The sequence below is a fragment of the Dipodomys ordii genome, unplaced genomic scaffold (genome assembly GCF_000151885.1).
Source record: "Dipodomys ordii isolate 6190 unplaced genomic scaffold, Dord_2.0 Scaffold4, whole genome shotgun sequence".
NCBI lineage: Eukaryota > Metazoa > Chordata > Mammalia > Rodentia > Heteromyidae > Dipodomys > Dipodomys ordii.
Genome location: NW_012267220.1, coordinates 8,672,952 through 8,688,882, shown reverse-complemented (window position 1 = coordinate 8,688,882; position 15,931 = coordinate 8,672,952). Strand labels below are relative to the sequence as shown.

The window sequence follows — 15,931 nt, the reverse complement described above, 5'->3', positions numbered from 1 at the left end:
GAACTTTAACATTATTTTTCTGCTGGGCACTGGTGGTTCATGCCTGTAATCATAGCTACTCAAGGGGCTGAGATCTGAAGATCATAGTTCAAAGCCAGCCCAGGCTGGAAAGTCCATGAGACTCTTATCTCCAATTAACTACCAAAAATCCAAATGTGGTGCTGTGCTTCAAGTGGCAGAGCATTTGCCTTGAGCTGAAGAGCTCAGGGATAGTGCCCAGGCCCAAAGTTCAAGCCCCATGATCAAAAACATTTTTTTCTAAAAGACTTTCTTATTCATTATACAAAAAATAAAATTAATAATAATAATAATAAAAATAAACTGAGAAATGAATACTCTAGTAGAACAGAGATCATCCAATGTTAATGTACAGAAACATTCCCTAGGGACTTGGTCAGATACATGTTCTAATTCAGTGGGACTTTGTACTAGGTCCTGAAATTGTAATCCCTGTAATTCAGATATCTGGATCATAGTAATCTTGAATAACTAGGCTCATCTGAGTCTCCTCTGAACTTTTAGAAAAAGGATTTTTTTTTTTTGGTCAGTCGTGGAGCTTGAACTCTGGGCCTGGGTGCTGTCCCTGAGCTCTTGAGCTCAAGGCTAGCGCTCTACCACTTGAGCCACAGCACCACTTCCGGTTTTCTGGTGACTAACAGGAGATAAGAGTCTCACAAACATTCCTGCCCAGGCTGCCTTTGAACTGAGATCCTCGGATCTCAGCCTCCTGAGTAGCTAGGATTACTGAGCCACTTGCGCCTGGCTTAGCAAAGAGGATTTGAGTTCACTAGTAGGAGAAGCTTTCTGTGAATTAATCACAGCAAAGTACTATTGGATTTATCTTTCTGGAAGTATTATGAAAGCCTAGGTCACTTTTTATTGTCATGTCACATTTTAAAATATAACTTTATGGCAAACATTAACATCAAGGGAAGGAACAAGATCAGAGGGCTAGGGGTGTAGCTAGCTCTGCAATCAAGTGCTGCCTGGAAGATCTGGGCTTCGTGCTCAGGACAGAAAAGGAAGAAAAAATCACATAACTTGTTCTGTTATATGGAAAATTACACGAGGAAGTGCATATGGTGCTTAAATGCAGGAACTTAGATAAATTGATTCCCACTAGTTCTCTCTTTATCCTCATATTAGAGAAGTGGTAAGCGAGAAAGGCAGGTGGATGAGCCCATTCTCCTTTGGTCATAACAAAAAGATGAAAACATAGTTTCTTGCTTCGTAGCACAGCTGCTGACTCTCAGGATTCACACCCTGAGATGGACGATTGGTTTTTTTTAATATTTATTGTAAACGTGATGAACAGAGGGGTTAAATAAATTAAAGTTAGTTAAATAAGTCAGGTAATTCATCAGCACATTTCTTTTTGAACAGTGTCATCTATTACTTTGTTTTTTCCCCATCTTTCTCCTCCCTATCCTCCTCTCTCACAAATCGTATAGTTCATTTCCAACATGATGCCTAGTGAGTATCACTGCTATACTAGTTCACCTTTCTGTACTCCCCTTCTACTCCCCAAAGTACAGAAGTCAAAAACAGTGACAAGGGGGAAAAAGAAGCACACACACACACACACACACACACACACAAGTAAAATAACAAAACAACTCTGCTTCCATGTCTCAGAGTTCATTTCAATAAACATCATTTTATATGGTCCTATGCACATAGCTATTGAGCCTTTGTAATCCTTTTCTAAAAATATCCTCCTTTGGTCTTACTGCGTGAATGTTTAGAGCCCTGTTCAATTTACCATGTCCAAGTATTTTTTTTGTCTTTTACAATCCATTATGTTTACTTGTAGATTTATAAGAACATTCTAATTACTACGAATGAGGGGAAACAGGCACCCTATGTTTCTTTGGCTCTGGCTTATTTAGCTTAATATAATTTTTCCAAGCCTTTCTATTTCCTTACATGTGATTCTTTCTGATGGAGGCATAGAATTCCATTGTGTATATATACCACATTTTCCTGATCCATTTGTCTACTGAGGGGCATCTGGGTTGATTCTATATCTTGGCTATGGTAAACAATGTTGCAGTGAACATGGTTGTGCTGGTAGCTTTAGTGTGGCCTTGTTTGTGATCAGCAGGATAAATACCCAGGAGTGGAATTGCTGGGTCATAGGGAACTTCTATGTTTTAGGTTATAGGAAACCTCTATACTGCTTTCCAGATTACATTCCCACCAACAATATAGTAGTCCCTTTTGGCTGCATCTCCACCAGTACCTGTTATTGTTAGATTTCTTGATAATAACCATTCTAACTGGGGTGAGGTAGAATCTCAATTTTATTTCTTTTGCTAGTCCTGGGCCTTGAACTTAGGGCCTGGGCACTGTCCCTGAGCTTCTTTTTGCTCAAGGTTAGTACTCTACCTCTTGAGCCACAGACCCTCTTCCAGCTTTTTCTATTTATGTAGTACTGAGGAATTGAAACCAGGGCTTCATGTGTGCTAGGCAAGTGCTCTACCACTGAGCCACCTTCCCAGCCCATTGATTTGCATTTTTATGATCAGAGACATTGAACATTTTTTTATGTATTGGCCTTTCTTACTTCTTCTTCTCAGAAGTCTCTCCTTAAATTTTTATCACATTTCTTGCTTGGATTATTATTTCTTTGAGGATTAGTGTTTTGGGAGAGTTGATTTTTTGAGCTCAAAGTATATTTTAGATATGAGGCCCTTGTCTGATGCATAGACAGGAAAAATTTCCCATTCTGTAGCTTTCTATTTATTATTCTATTATCTATATTATTCCATTTATTGCTACTTATATCCTTTCCCATGCAGAAACTCTTCAGTTTGATGCATTCCTATTTATCCAGTCTTTCTTTGATTTGTTGTGATTCTGAATCTTTACTAAGGAAGTTTCGACCCATGACTAGGAGCCCTAGTGTTTCCTCTATTCCCTCCTGTAATATTTTCATGGTATCTGGTCTTACATTGAGATCTTTGATCCATTTGGCATTGATTCTGGTTCAGGATGATATATAAAGATCCAGCTTCAGTTTTCTGCATATACATAGCCAATTCTGCCAGCACCATTTGTTGAAGGGGCTGTCTTTCTTCCATCCTGAATTTTTGGCTTCTTTCCTTAAGTTGACTTCTTTTTGTCATTTCTAGTTCCAGTCCACTTTAGATGGCTTCTACTCATTTAGAAGAAATATGTTTACAAATTCTCTGGAATTACTTTGTCTTAAGGAAATTGCGGCTTTCGATTATTTTAACTCTCATAAATTGCAGATGTTAAGATTAGCATTTACAATATGGGAAGAAAGATTAAGTAAAAAAATCGATGTAGAAATGGAACGTTACAATTATTTTTCTAAATGTCTTTCTCATTTGTTCTACAAGAAGTACAAAAGTAATTTTTAGTTATTTCAGTGTTTTATATGTGCATACTTTATTATATAAATCATCTCCTCAATCAGGGGTTATTTAGTATTATTATTACCTTGAATTACCTTAATATTTTATGTGGGTAAAAATTCCTCCTCTATTGATTAAATTTCTCTAAATTTATAGTTATAATAGACATTAACCTGTTACTAGTAGACTTCATTTATTTTGAAAGAAATACTTTAATTCTTACAAGTAAGCTTACACAATAATGAGCCTATAATAACTACTGAAAATATTGTTCTAAAATTTTTAATGTAAAAGTTCCAATTTTTAGCACAAATAAAAGATTTCTCACAATATTAAATATACCAGCATTTCTTATAAGTACCATGTGCTAACCAATTGCGTGGCTGTGGCTCTATGCCAGCCTTACTAAATATATATATATATACATAGAGAGAGAGAAAGAGAGAGAGTTAAGGTAATATGCAGAGGATTTACAGTTACAAAAGTCAGCTAATACGTACATTCCTTTTGAACAGTGTAATCTTCTCCCTCATTTTCTCGTTTTTCCCCTCCTGACCCCCAACAAGTTTTAGAATTCATTTCTGACATAGTTTCTAGTAAGTATCCTACTGAATTTGTTCACTTTTACCCCACTTTTTCAGTGCTTCCCCTTCCCTTCCCCAAATTAGATAAACTTATATACAAGACAATGAGTATACAGATCAAAAACAAGGACAAAAAGGAAGAAACAAAGGGAGAGAAAGAACCACGAACAGTATGATAAAAACACATTTCTTGGAGTTCATCATAATAAACAGCATTTTATCTGATCTATGTACACAGCTATTGAGCCCTTGTGATCCTCTCCTAATACTGTCTGTCCTGCTTCCGTCGCACTGTGGGAATGTTTAGAGTCACCAGCATTTCTTTTGAGTGTACTCTTGTATGGTCATAGCACTTTGATTTGTTGCTATTATTGTTCTTAAACCTTCTCATGTAATGACAACAAAATAATTTCCTTCTATATGAGAATCATTTGTCAGCAACTGTGTCCTATGATGGTCCTTATGTTGACAAAATTCCCTAAGAGATGGAAAGTAATCCTTCTCCCTGCACTAGAGATCTGGTCCATTGTTTTATACATTCCATTTAAATTTGCTTAAAATAGTACGATGGTCTCCATCCCACTTAAAAGTAACTAAAAAGAAATAGATGTTACACATAAATCTACTTCTTTAAATTGGAATTAGGATTATCAACAGTCCACTGATTGCTAAGTACCAGGCCCAGAAAGGACACCGTGCCAGATTTGAGACATAACAGTGTACAAAATACATTTTTATTTTTAAAAAAAGCAGAAGTGGAGATGAATAGTAAGATAGTAAGTCAATAAAAAGTAAGTCAATAAAATGATCATTTGGGAGGCTTTGCCTCAAAGGAAATTGAATAATGTATATTAGGTATGAAAGTAATACCAAATGACAGTGTTTATTATGTGTTGGCACCACTTTAAAGGGGTGGAGTAAGCACACGCGCGCGCGCGCGCACACACACACACACACACACACACACTCCTAAGGCTTGAACTCAGGGCCTGGGTGCTATCCTTGACATTTTTGTTCAAGGATGGCACTCTACACTTTGAGCTATAGTTCCACTTCTGGCTTTTTTAGTGGCTAATTGGAGATGAGAGTGTCACAAACTTTGCTTCCCAGTGCGGGCTTCAAACTGCGATCCTCAGATCTCAGCCTCCTGAGTAGCCAGGCACCAGCTTGACATTAAGTATGTTTACATACGTTAAGTCCTACAAGACACTCAGCAGCTACTACTCTGCTTCAAAGAAAACACTGCTGACCACACCCATGATCACTCTGAAGGTATCTTGGCTCATAGTGCTGAGTTTAGGATCTGAGCTCAGTTAATCGAACACCCAAAGTCCAGGCACTATGCACAAGTCCTCTCAAAATAAAATTCCTTAAAAGGATATTGGTTTTCATAGACCTTGTTTTATAGATTTTAGGCTTATCACAAAGGAGAAATGTATAGCAATTTCCCATACATTTCCATATTCCCAGTCCCACCCGTGAGTGGTCTTCCCCACCTTTTAACTCTCACTGCTGTGGCACTGTTGTCAGACAGATGTACATACAATTAACATATCATTGCCACGTAACTTCAGTACTTCACATGAGGAGTTTACTATTAGTGATGAACATTCTAGGGGCCTGGACAAATAATGTAATGACCTATAATAAAAAAAATTCTACCAAATGACTGTGTTTATTACATGCTGGCACCATTTTAAGATAGCATTATCAAGATTCATTTCATTGCTTTTGATTCCTTGTGTATTTCTCTCTCCCTAAACCCAACCCCTAGCAGCCATTGGTCTTACTTCTATCTAAATAGCTTTTTCTCTTCCACAATGTCACGTAGTTTGATTCATGTAGTATGTAGCCCACTTATACTTATTAATATGCACTTAAAATATTCCTCCATGTCTTTTCATGTTTTGATAGCTCTTTTTTTTTTGCTCCTGGATAATATTCTCTGAATATAGCATAATTTTTTTATCCATTTTCCTACTGAAAGACAACTTGTTTGCCTTTAAGCCTGGCTAATTATAAGTAAAGCTGCTATAAATATCTGGGTACAGGTTTTCTGTAGAGTTCAGTAGTCTGAGATGTTGGTGGTGGTGGTTTCTTTTGGATGGGTGGCAACACACCCCAGAGAACAATTATTGAATCATTATCTAAGGATATATTTGGAGCTAGACTGTCCTCTGTAGTATTTCTCTGAGTATTTCTCTTATTCTTTACCAGTATTTAGGGTTGCCATGATCTGAAGTTTAGCCATTCTAATTTGTATGTATACAGATGCAGTGAATCTCATCGTTCTTTTATTTGTAGTTCCTAAATAATATACAGTGGTTGTACTTATTTGGCATCTCTGTCGCATTTTCTTCAGTGAAGTGACTTTTGCCTATCTTCTGTAGGATTGTTTATTTCCTTCCTGCTGAACTTTAAGCGTTTTGTACATTTTGAATAATAGGACTTCATTAGTTATGTACTTTACACGTATTTCCTCCCAGCCTTTGATTTTTTTTTTGGTAAAAGGACATTCTTCAATGATCAGAGATAACCAATGACATTTTCTTAAGATGATAGACTACTTATTGGTTACATTTATTCCAGTTAAGAGACTTTTATTTATACATTGTTCTACACAACACTAACATTTCTGGAATAAAATAATTTAACAACAACAATAATAATGATCAGCTTTTGAATTATCATACATACATTGTCATTTTGTTTTGTTTTGTTTGGAAGACTTGGAATTGAACACAGCACAAGTGCATACCAGGCAAATTCTTTATCAGTTGTGTCTACCCTAGACTGTGATCTATCATATATATATATATATATATATATATATATATATATATATATATATATATATATATATGAAATAAAACTGTGATGGGACAGACAAAACAATATCCCAAAGCTCCTTATCAGGTACTCAAGGCAAAATGAGAGATTTTGGGAGTATTCTTTAGCAAGAAGGAAGAGGAGGAGGAAGAGGAGTAGATAGATAAGGAAGGGAAAAAAGAAGAAAGGAAGGGAGGAGGAAGAGAAGGAGGAAGAGAAGACAAGGCAAACACAAAGAAAAGAGAGAGAAGACAAAGATAAGAAGAAGGGGAGGAAGAGGATGGGGAGGAAGAAGAGGAGGAAGAGGAGGAGGAAAGGAGGAAGAAGACGTAACTATTAATATATTCTGAACATGTGTGAGTTTCAAAATAGTTTTGATGCATAAAGAAACAGAAAAAAGTATAGAGTTGTGGAATTTTATACTGTGGTTGCCTGATGAGGGAGGAGTTAAAAAGATGCAATTCCAACCAAGAGGTACAAGGAAAGCATTAGGGTGACTGATAAGTTTCTTATGATCTTGGTCAAGGTCTCCTTTGTATATACAAGTCAAAACTTATCAAATTATAAACCATAGGTTCTACAATATCCGTCAATTATACCTCCATAAAGCTATAAAAAGGAAAAAGAAAACTTGGTTTCTAAATGACAGATGTTGATATAAGTAGCCTTGGCTTTAATATTTGAATGTGAAAACTATACAAGAAGAGTGATTTTTCCAGGAGCACTGAAAATGTCATTAGCTTACTACAAGAGGATTTGTAAAACACAGAACCACTTCAAAACACAAAAAAGCTATGTTGGATGTGCTAGCCTGGTCTTATGATGTTACTGGGGAGGCTGAGACAGGAGAATCATAAGTTCGAGTCCAGTTTATATTACATAGTGAAATCTTATCTCAAAAACCTGGCTATGGATGGTGACCTGTAATCCTAGCTAATCAGAAGGCTGAGGTCTGAAGACTGCAATTGGGAAGCCTGCCCAAGAAAATCTACACTGTTATCTCCAGTTAATTCCCAAAAGGCCTGAAGTAGACTTATAGTTCAAGTGGTAGAATGGTACCTTGAACACAAAAGCTCAAGGACAGCTTTTAGGCCCCAAGTTCAAGCCCCAGAACTGGCATACATACATTCACACACACACACACACACACACACACACACACACACACACACAATTCAGGCTCTTTTTTTTTCAATTTGGGCTACATTAAAATTCTACCTTTAAGGAAAAAAAATGTAGTGTAGTTTTCTATTTGCTAATGAACAAAACAGTATTAGATTTACTTTACCTCAGCTTGAACTAGCTTGAGTTCACCGCAGCAGAGGTAGGAAACATTCATTCAAATTTGGTCTTTGAGAACATTTATGAACAATGTCTTTGTCAACTAGCTTATCGCTATTAAGGGTCACATTGTATTTCCTGCATTATGTGGACGCCATAACACAACCACAGCCTTTGTATCTTACACTTAAGGAATGAGGAAATCAGAGCCTGGCTTTTACAACCTACAAACAAGAACAGCTGGCCACATATTTATTCCCTTTACCTCACACACCTGTGTACCCTGAGGAGCCATCATAACTTCTTGCTGACTAACACTGAGGCACTTAATTAACTTTCACATTTTTCTTAACCAAAACAACAGTAAAGGAACCAACAGATAGTACTTTAGATAGTACTTTGAGATCACTGAGTAGACACACTCTGTGTGATCTACCATCCCTGGGGATTTATTAAACTGCTCTTGAGCAAACATACTTTATAAATTGAGACCTGGAAGGCACCCAGGGAGTGGTTATAGTCTAGATTTATTGCTGAACTTTGGCCCCACACTCTCAACTGGTTGGTGTTGCTGTGTGTGGAAGCAGGCCCACTCAGCAGAATAATTTAGTATTATTAGCCTGACATTTCGTACTAATGTCATCCTAATCATGGATCACTGTTTCTTGACTCAGAAAGATTACAAACAAGTGTTAAGAGAAGTTCTTCTAAGAAGATGTTAGTTAAAAATCAAAATATAACATGGACTCTAGCTAGCCATGCATGGGTGGCTTATGCCTATAATCCTAGTTACTTACAAGGCTGAGATCTGAGGATCAGGATTTAAAGTCAGCCTGTGCAAGAACTCTTTGAGACTTATATCCAATTAACCACCATAAAGCCAGAAGTGGAGGTTTAGTTCAAGTGGTAAAGTACTAGCCTGCAACAAAACAGCTCAGGGACAAACACCCAAGCTCTGAGTTCAAGCCCCAGGACCGGCACACAAAATGAAACAAAACAAACCAGAAGACTAGCTAAATTTGACTACTAAGAGCTGCGACAGCTGGATAGTAACGGTTACGGCAGTAAAGTAAGCTTTCTTGTTCTGTTTTCCTTTGGAGAGTGGAGCTAGACTTAATGTTGAGGAGCTACTATGCTATCGATGAATATATTACAAACTTTTATGGTCACAAATTTATTCTTCTACTTATTATATATGTGGAAAGTAAAAAAATTATAATTGGCTCAATCTTGTTAACTATATAATTATGAAAGAAAATAATATAGCATACAAATTTTTATTTTAGTCTTCTCTCTCTAAGCCACAGAGAAGGAAGATCTAGACATCGCTACAGCTCTACACCAAAGGAAGCTAATTTTTAATTTTCTTGACCTTCTAGAGGCATCACAGAAGATGGATAGGCACAGAAAACTGCATTCTAATTTACAAACAAGACTAATAAAATCCACAATCCTTCAAAATCTTTCAGCTACTAAGAAACTTTTTTGTTGTCAGTCATGAGGCTTGAACTCTGAGCCTGGGCACTGTCTCTCAGCTTTTCAGCTCAAGGCTAGTGTTCTACCACTTGAGCCACAGTGCCACATATGGCTTTTTCTGCTTATGTGGTGCTGAGGAATTGAACCCAGGGCCTCATGCATGTGAGGCAAGCACTCTACCACTGAGCCGCCTTCCCAGTCCCTTAGAAACTTTTTAAAATCAAGTGTGTGCTTCTCAAAATCTAAAAAACTGAAAATTAGATGGTAGCTTGTCTTCTTATTTTTAGGTGACATTGATTTCCTTTGACCTTCCAGAAATCCAAGAGGTCAAATCCACTCTGGCTGCCCCTTATGTCCCTAGATGTAACTTACCTACTATGAATTCTAGATCATTATTAGGCTTGAGGAGTAAAAGCTACATTAAGACTACTGAGTTCCACAAAGTTGTTTATTTTAGTGTATTTTCTACTAGTCTTAAAATGAAATGCTCCTACTTTATTGACTTGTACATTTATTATTTTATAGCAGGCCTGAAAAACTATTAGAATAAATGAATTGTACAAGAGGGCTCCATTGTCACATTTACAACATTCCTATGAATTTGCAAATTCATCCCTCCTATATTATTTCTCTATACATATTTTCACAACTTGTTTCCTTTTGTTATTTGTTTCTTTCAGGACTCATGCCCGTTGCACAACAGCCTGTCTACTGTGCTTCAAAACATGGCATCATTGGGTTCACCCGCTCAGCTGCGGTGAGGATATTCTAAGCACAGTACCTTAGCTTTCTTTTTGCATACCTATATATGAAACACAAGTGTAATAAAGTAGAAGTAAATAACTCCCAAAGTCAATACATCTACAATTTACTTCCATCTCTAGAATAAAAATTAGTTAATAATGAGGGCATATTCCTAAGTTTGAGCATTATTAGCTTCAGGCTATTTGAATACAATAGGCTATGGGCACTTGATATGATTTGTTATTGATATTCTATGTAAATGGTATGTGCCCATGAGGATGGAAGGAGAAGCAAGATCAGGCACCAAATCTACAATACTTCATACAGACCATGCTGCCACGGAGGCCTGGGGTGAAAGACGCACAGAGCTTAGAAAAATGCTTTACACCTAATTGCCCAAGTGTGTTGATAGTATAAAGTGAGATTGCCTTTTTACAACTGACAAAGAGACGGCTGGGACTGAGCCTTCCAGTAAGGGAAAGGTACCAGGAATTTAAGAAGGAGCCAGATCAAAAGGGACTTGACTATGACTATGACCTTGGACTTTTACATTAATTGCAGTTCCCAATAGGCTTTGACAAACTTTAAGAAAACCATTCTGCGTAGTATCTGGACAGTGCCTTATAAAGTGTAAGTGTAGAAAAGGAAGAACAGAAGGGTTTTTGGTGATATGTCTAGGTGACACAGAGAGAAGACAGGGAAGTTGAGTTTTATATTAACGGGGCAAAACATTAGAGGACAGAAAAACAAGTGTGTGGATATTAATGTTCAATCAAAACAAAGATAGGAAGTCCTCAGGCTGATTAGAAATGATTATTTCATTGGCAAAATATTAACTTAAAGCCAAGAATTTTATTGCAAAGCAACTAAGTCTTCAAGATCAGAAAAGTTGAGCTTAAAACCAGTAAGACATGAAAATCCCCCAGTCAGTTCTCCTGGCTCACAGAATTTCTGTTCTATTAAAGTTGCTTGAGAACACTTGAATCAGTCACTACTGATCTTTTGGCTTCTATTAGAAACACAGGAGTAAGTTTCTTTTAAGCTTGAGGTCACGCAATAGTTTGATGAACCACTCATTATATCAGCTTGTTTTCTGTAACTCTTAATGGAAAGGAATTCATTTACTAGATATTATGTGAGTATTGAACTTGGGAAGAACAGCACTGTAACTTATACCTGAATAAAGTTTTATCTAACACACAAATTTTCTCCAACACAGGAATTTGACACAACACTTCTCAGCTATGCATGAGGGCCACTATAAACAGCAAAATCACCAAAAAAAAATATTAAAGGGCTTCCCTATGGATGTCCCTAAATGACCATAAAAGCTGGGATTTTAATTAAGTTTTAGCAAATAAGCAAGTACAAATGTGCACCTACATATTTATATGCAGATTATATAATACATATCATATAAAATAAACTATATATATTTTATATCATATTTATAATGAAAATCAACTGTATTTTGTTTTATAAATAAAACACAAAAATAGTAAATTGAACACAAAGCCAATAAAAGCTCATATTGTTTTTCAAACAGGAAAGATTATATTTTGAGAGTCAGTTCAGTTCCAAAACTTTTCCACTAACTATTTTAAGGCAAATATTCTCTGTTTTACAGCCACCACATTTCTTCTTGAAAGAAAACTTGGAATGTCAATTCTAAGTTTCAACATCTTAACTTCAGCTTCCTGAAGAGTTGAGTAGATAAGAACAATTTAGATAGCTAAAGGTTTTCAGGAGTTGTCCAGTAGCCTTGGTTTCTCAAATCAACTAGGTAGAAGTTTCAAGAATTGATGAACTATGTTGGGCATTGTCCTTGTTCTATAGTTATGCTTACCAGTCATTGTTATACAATAGAAAAGATATTTGATTGGTATGTTTTATATTTGCTTTTGAAATAACATCAATTTCAGTTCACCCTATTGTATATTACAAAGCTGCTGAAACCTACAACTTTCTATTTCTGATTGGCAGATGGCTGCTAACCTTATGAACAGTGGTGTAAGGTTGAATGCCATTTGTCCAGGCTTTGTCAACACCCCCATCCTCAAATCCATTGAGAAAGAAGAAAACATGGGACAATATATAGGATATACAGATCATATCAAGGATATGATGAAATACTTTGGAATTTTGGAGTAAGTAATTCTGAGCAACATACCTTTGAGACAAACAATCAAAGAGGCAGCTATGCTAATAATTGTAAGAAAGTAATGCAAGCTTCAACATCTGGGTTGGTATTTTGAAATTAAAAAATCAGGGGGAAGGCTCTCAATACAAGGCTTTTCATACATTTATGAATTGTTTGGAAATACAGACAGTGACTTCAGCTGTAATCAGATTCCTGGTAGGTTTAAAAGTGACACTTTGTAACTTTTGAGTTATGTTCAAGTACAACTTTGGTGAAACTATGTATGGTCCAATGACTTCAACCTTTTCTACAAAAATAGTTTAAACACACACACACTACACTCAAACATACATACACTCACACTCAGGGAATTGTGTCTTAGTTTAGGTAACTGAGACATTCACAGCACAGCATCATGGCTCTCACATTGAAGAAGCAGAACTGGGTAATTAAATCTGGCTCTATACTGACCCTGAGTGTGTCTATCCAACCTCTAAAACCTCTGTTCTCATGTGTAAATTTGGGATAATACTAAAACAAACTTAGAGACTTTCAAAAGACTTGAGTAAGATGTTCCATACAATAATAGCAACTGGTAAAAAATAAATGCTATTATTATATTATGTATCATCATTATTATTATTCTGTACTGGAGATTGAACTCAAGTCCTTGCCCATGCTAGACAAGCATTGTAACACTGAACTTAACGTGACAATTCAATAAATCTTATTTTAAACTCATCTTAAACTCTCCAATTTCTGATCCAATAAAGATAAGGAAATGATTATTTTCTCAATGTAAATAGTGACTATCAATATTTCCACAAATGACAAAAAGGTACAGATGAAAATCTACTGCTAACATTATTATTATATTATTTACTTAATGTTATTCATTGATTAAAAACTGGAGGTAACAACAGAGTCCCCTGTTCATTATTAAAGGCTTTAGACTCTTCCAAATAGAATGCAAAATGATAAATACCTTGTTCTTTAGTTTTAAAGTACTTTTTTATTTTAGCCCATCAATGATTGCCAATGGATTAATAACCCTCATTGAAGATGATGCTTTGAATGGTGCTATTATGAAGATTACATCTTCTAAAGGAATTCATTTTCAAGACTATGATTCACCTCCATCTCTTGCAGTCATAACTGAAAGCAAGCACAAATGACTTACGTCTGGCCATTTCTCCATTTTATATTGCTTTTCAATGAAATATTACACTCTGAATCTTTCTTTCATGCATTTGAGGTTAATTTTTTTAATAATTAGTGAAGTCTCTGAATAAAAACGTATGACACATTATCATCAACAATACAATACAAACCAAAGCTAAATTGTGACTTGGGTCTCAATAATGACTAAAACAAAGACTATTCAATAATCAAGGAACACTCTTCCTTTCGCAAAATGTATTTTAATTCTTTCTGGAAAGTGTTTTTCAGCATTTCATTTTTAAGGAGATACTTGAATTGTTATTTAAATCACAGCATGTTTATTAAAACTTCCTTTGTTTCTGTTTGTACTTCAAAGCAGAAAGCCACTATATGACAAAGTTTTAGTACCAATAATTTTGTTGTATGCCTTCTTTATATTTAAATATCCATTTGCATATCATGAATATTCATGCAGCATATTTGAGGGCCAGTAGTTAAGTAATAAATTACAGTGTTACTACATCCTAAGTGAAAAATTGGGTTTATGGTAAAATGACAGAAATTAATTGTGACTGTTAATTCACAGCTTAATCTCAAACCAATGTAAAATATTTCTTTTCTATTTGTTTCTAACTTTAATAACTTTGAGTCCAAAAAAAATCTCAGGAATACAACCTTTAACAGATATATCAAAAAAATATTAATGCTTCTAAAATTTTATATGTAATATATCCTCATTATAAATATTACAAATGTATATTTTCCTTAGATTACTTCTTTGTTGATTTGTAATTACTATTAAAATTCCTACCTTTCAATAAAATTCTCTTTTTCTAACCTTTATGTATTATGCAACATTTCTTTGTGTGTGTGTGTGTATGTGTGTGTGTGTGTGTGTGTGTGTGTGTGCGCATGTGTGTGTGTGTGTGTGTATGGAAATAAAACCAATTCTACCACAACCACCACTAGAAAAATGTTTTTTTTATATCACAAAAACATAGAAGTAATAATATTTGTGATTTTATTTTTGTTTCTGTCAGGTGTTTTAAGATTAAGTCATTAATTAATCAACTTGAGGAAATATTCTTTGCAAGTGGTAGTAAAGTAAGAGTCACAATACAAGATTTCCAAACCAATCATTTCCTCTAAGAAATAACATATGTGTGAGTCACCATGCCTGAAAATTTCAGACTTCCCAGCTTGAAACAGAATTTATGCCTGGGAGCTTGATAGGATTTCTAAGGGATACTACAGTGTTTATCTTTCTCTGTTTTAATTCTGCAATAATGAACTACTGTCTTTATTTTCTAAGGAGTAATTTGAACATAAAGGACTAATCTAGGGTTATATCTAGCATATTTGACAGAAGCTCAGGAATTAACTTTAAGAGACATCTGACAAATACAAATTAAGCACAAATTTGTTGTCATATTCTATCTCTGAACAATCACTGAATGGTGAAAGTACATGCAACATTACTCATCATACGTATTTCCCACCATAGTGTAGTTATACTTAAACCTTTAATTTATGATAATTTGTCATGATAGCAGTCACTACACTTCGTGCTTTGGATTAACTTGTCTTTCAACTCAGTAAACTACATAGACCTTTAAAATAAGATAGTGTGTATAGCTAAAATGCATTAGATAGGTTAAAAACTTAATGTTTATACAAATAGTTTTACATAAATATATAATGTTATAGAATACATCTATTTACTGGTTGAAATATCAATTAAGTTGAAGTCCGTGCACATAGCTCAGTGATTGAATGCTTGCAATCATGCACAAAACATTGGGTTGAAGCCCAGCATTACAAGGAAAAAAGGAGAATTAAGTTGAATGTGCAGGGAAGAAATGTTGTTTTACATTATTGCATTTTCAGTAGAAATCCCAATGTAAATAATATAAATCTTTTCAAATGTATTTTCTCTGATCAATGTAGTTACGATTCTGTAAACATCAAATGTACAAATAAATAGCACACAAAAAAATGAAAAAGACTTGAAATCACCCAGACTTAAATTTTCCCATAAAAATCATTTCCCATAAAATAAGGATTATTTAAACTCCATTACTGAGATACCATGACTATCAATTTGGTAACCCAGGTGGCTTCTAAGTTACTAGTGGATGGGTAGCCTTTAAAGTATGGATACACTAAACAACGCGCTGGTTCTTCCCTCAGCAGGACACAATGAGAAGGCACAGCGCCCCGCACGCAGCTCAGAATGGCACATTGTTTAAAACAGATGAACTCTTTTAAGAACTTTCCATTTAATTTTTCTAGACCATTGTTGACGAGAAATCACAGAAACCCTGGAAAGGCAAACC

General features: G+C 35.3%; 1 protein-coding gene across 1 annotated transcript in view; it reads left to right on the top strand.

Moving 5' to 3' along the window:
• Hpgd (hydroxyprostaglandin dehydrogenase 15-(NAD)) overlaps positions 1–14,271 on the top strand; it is a 28,380-nt gene extending 14,109 nt beyond the window's left edge. The window contains exons 5-7 of the mRNA XM_013026888.1: positions 10,231–10,307; positions 12,278–12,441; positions 13,456–14,271. Coding sequence (XP_012882342.1) covers positions 10,231–10,307; positions 12,278–12,441; positions 13,456–13,609 — 395 coding nt within the window. The 3' untranslated portion in view covers positions 13,610–14,271. The remainder of the gene's footprint in view (positions 1–10,230; positions 10,308–12,277; positions 12,442–13,455) is intronic.
• Positions 14,272–15,931: the final 1,660 nt, after the last annotated feature.